The 7,624-nt window shown below is 42.7% G+C and overlaps 1 protein-coding gene across 1 annotated transcript in view; it reads right to left on the bottom strand.

The window, feature by feature from the left end:
• Nucleotides 1-4,059: 4,059 nt before the first annotated feature.
• THSD7B (thrombospondin type 1 domain containing 7B) overlaps nucleotides 4,060-7,624 on the bottom strand; it is a 269,377-nt gene continuing 265,812 nt past the window's right edge. Inside the window, exons 27-28 of the mRNA XM_056350383.1 lie at nucleotides 6,215-6,302; nucleotides 4,060-4,471 (exon numbers count right to left, since the gene is read on the bottom strand). Coding sequence (XP_056206358.1) covers nucleotides 4,390-4,471; nucleotides 6,215-6,302 — 170 coding nt within the window. The 3' untranslated portion in view covers nucleotides 4,060-4,389. The remainder of the gene's footprint in view (nucleotides 4,472-6,214; nucleotides 6,303-7,624) is intronic.

The raw sequence follows: 7,624 nt of genomic DNA, 5'->3' as shown, positions 1-7,624 counted from the left end.
AATTCATATAAATTACATTTTAAACCAGACAGAATGGTAATCTGGCCTGAGGCACGTTAATACATCAGGTATCCCGATCCATCTTTCAAAAGGTCCTGAGTTAGTTCGGGGTTTTTTCCACACTACTACCTCCCATTTGAAAACAAGCCCTGAAATTATATTTAAACTGCATTTCTCCTTCCATTCATAGGTATTTCTCCTTCCATTCACAGGTGTACATTAAGTTACATATTTAGAAAAAATAGGTCTCTCAAGAAACCAGCTATGCCATGCTAGCAGGAAATAATAACTTCACATTTACCAAGACTCATCCAAAACAGAAGTGCTCAACAGATTATTCTGCTCCACTCTCCCTCCCGCCCCCCCCCCCCCCCCCCCCAATAATATTCTTCATTTCCTGATGAAACTGGTCATGGATATATGTGCACTTCAGCAGAGAAAACTATGTAATTAGGCTCCTCTTCAACACATAGGAATACAAGCACAAGCTAATTTACAAGTCATTAGCTATGTTGTCTTGTAGGAATTTTTACACTACTCTGCTTCCAGAGAATAAAAAAAAAAAAACCAAACCAGTCTTTGCTAAGTTCAAGTGTCCAGTGACACTTCTGTCGCTGGAGGGGAGAGGGGTCCAGCTGGGATCCAGCCTCACTAACGTGGAAGCGCCCCAAGACTTCAGGATATTTCTGCACAAAAAATGTAGTTTGAATTTACATACCTCATACAAAAGCCCAGCTGTTCGCAGCGTTTACACACAGTGCTACACAGAGCCACAGTACCTGTGCATGCAAATATCCCATTTCTAAGCACAACTGAGGTGACTGCAGGAACAATGTAGGCATGCAACACTTCAATACTTCTTGGCAATTGGTCTTCTGTGGTGTCTTCTACTTCAGGCTGCTGCTCTTTTGTTTTACTGTTGTGTGTTAAAGAGTCTTTGAATGGAGGAGAAAAAATGCCACAGATGACAGATCTCACCAAAAAAAAAAAAAAATATTTTACAGCTGTAATACTCAAGTAGGAAACACCTAGTAGCGGACACTGAAATCAATAGTATTGAAACAAAAGATGACAAATTGCAGACTCTTTCATTATCTGGTTATTAACTACCAAGACAGATTGCCAGGGCATTTGGGGAATGCTTCACCCACAGGTGCTTTTACTCACAATCACATACATGTCTTCACGCGCTGCCCTAGCTGGGGGTACGGGAATTACCTTCCCAAACGGGACCAAAGCCTCTCCCCTCTCTTCAGCAGGAGTCAGCACCAGCTACTTCAGCGCATAGTTTTGAAACCCCAAATAGGCAAGAACAGGGATCAATCCCTCTTCCACATCATGACTGACTTTGGACTCCAAAAGGTTGGAATTGAATCCAGTGCTCCTACGGGAGGCTGGGCAGCCCTCCCAGCAGGATACCCAGGGCTCTTACCAACAGCGATCATGCCTAAACAGATTCTTCTCCCAGATAACAAGCGACAGAACAAGGGGCAACAGCCTCAAGTTGAGCCAAGGGAGGTTTAGATGGGATATTGGGAAAAAGCTCTTCACTGAAAGGGTGGCAAAACATTGGAACAGGCTGCCCAGGGACAGGGTGGAATCACCACCCCTGGAGGTGTTTAAAAAATGCATAGATGTGGTGCTAGGGACATGGTTTAGTGGTGGGCTTGGCAGTCCTGGGGTAACAGTTGGGTTTGACAATCTGAAAGGTCTTTTCCAACATAAATGATTCTACGATTCTATAAAGAACCAATTCTTTTTTTTTTGCATTATGCTGCACTCTCAGCCTCATGGACCCTGCAGGGCCACCAGCTCTTTGGTTCATTTCCATAGCTTAATTTAATCCTGAATTAGCAAATACATGCAATCCTGCCATGACATCTGAATATCTGCGCTGTCCAAGCCAGACACGAGCGGGCTCAGGACCCACGTGCACACCAGCAGACCCAGCACACGGCCAGCAGCGGCTCTGTCTAACAGCAGCCTCGTGAGCCTTCCCCTCTCTTGTATTTTATTTTATTTTATGAAGTCAGACAGGCGCACTCATCCCCTAAAGGGCACTACGGGACTGCTCGAGCTCTGCAGCAGATGCTGTCCCTTGGCCCCACCGGCAGCGCCCAGCCCGGGCGTGAGCCATGGCCAGTCCCTCCAGGGCTTTGGCCAGAAGGCGCTATGGCACCAGGGGGCACATGGGCTGCGTGTCTGTGTCCCCACTCCTAACCAGACCCACCTGCTCCATATGAAAACACTTTGCAGCACTGTGCCCGGAGCTCCTCACCTCCCTCAGGCAGTTCTCCATCCAGCCCACGTCTCCTGCACTGGACATCACGGTTTGGACTGTAATTTACCCTGATGTTGAGGGCAACGACCACATCTCACAGCTGTCATTTTCTGTTATTATTACACCAGCTTTCCCACTCCAACGTCTTTTTGAGCAGCATGCTTAACTGTATTTATTCCTTCATTATTCAGAGAGCACCATTCTCCCCACATGGTATCCCACAGACAAAATATATTAAGATCTGGCAGTATTTTTCCTAATAGCACTAGATCATTATTCCCCTCAGAACTCTTACTCTATACAAGTTACTCAAAGGTTCAGTAAAGGGCACTTAAAAAAAACACTTAGGCCCCCAAAGTTACAGGAGAACACCAGATCCTGCTTTTTATACCATAAACAGTTAAAGCCTGAAAGGAGAAAGTAGGGCCAGCACATCTTCAGGGCTAGAAACAAGTGCGACAATTTCCCCTCACAATTCCATCAGCCTTTTCTTTCAGTGCAGGGAGAGGAAAGCTCATTCCTGACCTTGCTATGATGACACAGTATCACCTCAATTCGACGCTGCAGGAGACCGGCTGGCTGGGTGGGATCCTGACCTACGGAAGGAAACCGATCTACAACTCCATCATTTTTTCAATGAAACCGTAACATCCAAATCACTTTACAAAGCTGTGAATAGCAACGTAACAAGACCAGCATTGCCTTCTGCCCTAGTTATACCTTTCTTTCTCTTCCAATGATCTGCTCTGACGTAACCGTGGATTGAGAAGGACCGTATAGGTGCCAGGCTGGTAACAATCCTTCTCTTCCCTCTCGTTATTGGAATAAGCAGCAGCATTGTGCTAAAAATAAAACCAAACATTCTCCAGATCTGCAATTATTCTCTCGCCCAGTACTTGTCTACAATATTTCTTCCACTAATCGCTACAGCACAAAATATGCCAGAATTGTTTGAAATCCAAGTCCAACCTCAGACACAGTAGAAGGCTAATAACGAATGCTGTTTACACACATTTAATTCAACATACCAGAAGCAATTTTCTCACTCTCTTTAGCATTTTATTTGCTTATAAATACAAGTCAATACCACAAGATGGCACTTTCTTACTTGTTACACACACTATTATAAACACTTACCCTCTTCAAATGTTCCCAGATGTTTACGACATGTAACTTCTCAGTGGTTTCCAAACATTTATAAAAGCAAGACCTTCTACAAACTGCCTTTGTGTTTGATGTATATTAAATGAGGTCAGGTAATTAAATTCAAAAAAAGAATTTATAAATATTTCAGATAAGAAAATTTAAATACAAAAGTGGAGTTTGTATTAATTAAACTGAATAACAATTTAAACTGGCCATAATGTATCTACATGGTTTAATTTAATTTAAAATACTTTTTAAACAATCAAATCCTATAGCCATTCACCAAAACATCTATCTACTCAACTCTTTAAAAAATATTCTTGGTTAAGAAACCACCTATGCTTTTTCATAACAATCCTTATTCTGTCCTGTAGGTGGAAATGAAGCAAAATCATATTCCAGACTAGAAAACAGGATAAGAAGGAAGAAACTTTAAAAAACCTAGTAACTTCAGACACTTCAGCTCATTCTTCCTTGCGTTTCTCAAAATACATGATCCGGTTTTAAAGTCTTTGAACGAAATGTAAACGCTAGAAAACTCATTGTTGAAATATGTGAAGAATAAAGAACGCTGCACTAATATAGTGCATAATGATGCTGTGTCAAACTTGTCATTTACAGTAAATGTCACATTTTCCTCAGGATTGTCATGCCTTTTTTTTTTTTTTTTACTAATTCCTTTTGATGTTTGTAGATTCTCTTAGGTGTTTTTTTGATTCCCATTGCTCAACAGGAAGAGATGCATTTTGTGGTCTCTTCAGAAAAGTTTCACAAGATACAAGTCTTTGACTCCATTTTTTTTAATAGAGAGGTGGCAAAATTTTAAGCTTGCAATACTTCTGTTCTGTTCTGCCCGGTATATTACACATCAGGAGATTCCTCAAAAAACTGAGAAGTCTGAGAGTTCCAAAAAAGAAAGCAGTTAAGGCAGTCGATGTCTACATTTGGATTCCTTTTTTATGTTACATATCAATGTCTCCGTCATAGGCTAAGGTTAGAGGCTTCTGCTGCGGAGGAGTGCTTTGATGCTGCTTTGTTTTTTTGCTGCAAGAAAAATATTTCAAGAGACAAAATTATAAGCTGTTATAAGCTCAGAAACCTCACCAAAACTCAAATATCAACGAAAAATCAACTTCCCACCCCAGCTCTTTCATTTTGCAACTAGGTGACACTGCAGTACAAGTGACTGCGTCCCAGAAAAACCACACCGACCTGCTTGTGTATGGTGATGTGGTGCAGACATACAGCCTGCCGAAAACTGGCAGCCAGCTGTGCTCTTCTTCTGGAGAGGAAATAAAGTGTATTTGTCTCCCCTGTCTTCTCACAGCTGACAAAACAAGGAACACCTCGCAGAAAAATTGAAATGTGAACTGTCTATGAGTGGGATATTCTCATTTTTTTCTTTGGCATGGTATTGAAGTAACAATAATTATTATTGAGAAATACATTTCCTCACCAGCCTTCGAGTGATGGAAAACTATGTAATGTTATTCAAAAAGTCCTCTGTATGCTCCACGGTGAAGCCACAGAGAAACGGTAGCTGCATGGCTGGGAAAATAACTGCATTGCCTAAGCAGCGTCCAAATGGTGTTTTTTAAGCTTCTAACTGAAGTGAGAGACTGAGGGGAAGACTAAGAGAGTGAGAGAGAATAAACTGATTTGAGATGAAAAGGGCATCGATGCTGTCAGGCCACAGTTGTGATGCTCTGGTTGCCTGCCCTGATCTGACAGGGGCTGGGGCAACTTGCACGGTTAACGTTTGTAAAGCCCAAGCCAGCTCCATGGTCCTCAGGGATAGCTCTGGGCCTTGCAGGACACATGGACATTGGCCACTGCTCCCTTTGCATCCACCGAGATGCATCGATGGCAGAACCTTTCCAAATTTTCAAAGCAGAGAGCACATCACTAGCCTGGGGCAGCGGTTGCTTTGGAGGGCAGACGTCTCCCTGACCAGTAAAGCCCACACTGGTGTAGACCAGGGCTTCGGTACACCCAGTACTCTACCAGCGGCTGGTAACAGCAGCCTTACCCACGGGACATATCTCCACCTGACACGTTCATCGCAAAAACCTATTTAGGGAATTCCTGAGCTGGAGCGTACATCCAGAACACCACAACTAACACCAGGAGACCCAATCTCCCGTGAACTGTTATGCCATCTTCAAATCCATTTATCTTCCTGGCACACACAGTCCCTGGCACCGTGTGAAAAATAAAATCTTTTGTTTATTTTAAACGATCATTTCATCAGATGCCTTCCACTTCTTATACTATGGGAAACAAAAATTCCCTAGCACCCTTTTCTACTCCATTCATGATTTCATAGATCGCTTTTGTATTCCCATGTCAAAAATCATTTTCCAAATGAATGCCCCTATTCTATTTAGTCCTTCCTTGAGCAGAAGCCAGCTCCTCGATCCAATCAGCCTCCTCACCTTTTTTTTTCAGTTTTGCTTTATTTTTTTTTTTAAGAATACAATAAAAAGCCCTTTCTAATCCCAGCAGAAGTCTGCATAAATATAAGGGCCTATTGCTAACCAAAAAGAATCCTTTCCCTGCATGGTCACCATACCTCTTCACAACTACATCCGTTAGTATTTACAATTTGGAGCTTAAAACTACTCTGAGGCCAAATGAAGGCAGTTAGGTAATCCAAGCTCCATCCTTTCCTAAAGCCTTGAGGATTAAATCTCTGTAACACAGAACACTGTGATACATTTCGGATTGTTTAAATAAAAGCAAACTAGCTTTTATTTTATTGAAGGACAAAATACAGGTCATACTCACCACATCAGGTAGGATGTAAAAATCAGGAAAACTATGATGAGGAACCCGCCAGCTGATACTCCGTATACCCACATCTTCAGTTTACCATCTGTTGGAAGATGTGGAAAAAGGACAGGGGGAGAAAAGGGGAGAATAAAAAACCTTTATTCTAAAATACACAAATTCTTCAAAGATTAAGTAAAGAGAAAGCACACGAGCAAAATTAGTGGCGTCATTGCTGGGAAACACAGCAAGGTCAGGCTGGGAATAACCCATAAACCCCACATTTTTGACAGAAAAAAAAATTCCTGCAAAAATCAATCATTTTAAAGACAAAAATCATAACTTTGATAAGGAGTGTAGATTTTTCTCAACGATAACTGAAAATGAACTCCTCGTCTCAGCTTTCCAAAGCAGCATTATTTCATAACCTCTCCTCTGGCTGAGCTCCTGCAGTTCGTTACAGGCAGCCCGGGCTTACGGTGCAGCACAAGAAATACAACCTGGCCAGGCTCCTGCCTGTGGAAAGGAGCAGGGCACAAGATAATTGCAGTGCATTTGCCCCGGAGCGCCCGTGGCTGCTCTGGCAAAGGCAGCTCAATGTTGAGCTGACCCAGATAGAAGCGCAGGTAACACCCGATACGTTCAGCCTTATGAAAAGCGGACTGAGAAGGGATGGGATTGTTCTCTGTAAATACCTGGGGTCAACTGGGGTAAACACCAGTGAGCAAGCTACTTAGGGCTGAAAAACACTTGGGCAACAAACAGACATAAGTTCGGCTTAGAATAAAAACAAGAATACGCTTTGTAATAGTAAGAGGGATAAAGTTGTGCAAGAGCTTTCTAGTTGGGCCACAGGAGCCCAAAACACAGCGGGCTTTAAGACAAAGTAAGGCTCTTGACAGGACCGTTGGGGTTTCAAGGACAGAGGACCCCTGCAGGAACCCCTCCACGTACATGTGAGCTTGAGTGTGTTGAAACATATCCTTCTGACACAACATCCCAAAACACGTTATTTCGACAGGTCCTTAATTACAAGCTTTGCAATAGTAACAATAATAATTCTAAAAAGAGCAGCATTTCCATTTCTCACTCCGTTCTGGCTGTACAGCTTGCTCGGTGGGGAGAAGCAATAGCATTTTTCCCCATGCAGCAGTCGCCTGAGCTGATTCACATCAATAGAGCTGTTAATACATAGCGGAGGCAGGAATAGGAACCTGCCCGTGCTCACAGCCATGGTTTGACATAGGCCATTTCAAACTCAGTCATGCGAGCGGGGAGTTACTTCACGGACAATCACCGAGCCTGTTTTACATTTTACGTTTGAATGATGAATTTTTTCAAAGGGAAACATACTTAATCAGATCCCATTCTTTCTCTGTTTTTCTTCCAGGCTTTGTGGAAAGGCTGAGTACCTCTCAGATTTTCTCT

This window comes from Falco biarmicus, chromosome 8, assembly GCF_023638135.1.
Source record: "Falco biarmicus isolate bFalBia1 chromosome 8, bFalBia1.pri, whole genome shotgun sequence".
Taxonomy (NCBI): domain Eukaryota; kingdom Metazoa; phylum Chordata; class Aves; order Falconiformes; family Falconidae; genus Falco; species Falco biarmicus.
The sequence above is the reverse complement of the archived record's forward strand: the minus strand, read 5'-3'. Positions and strand labels throughout refer to the sequence as shown.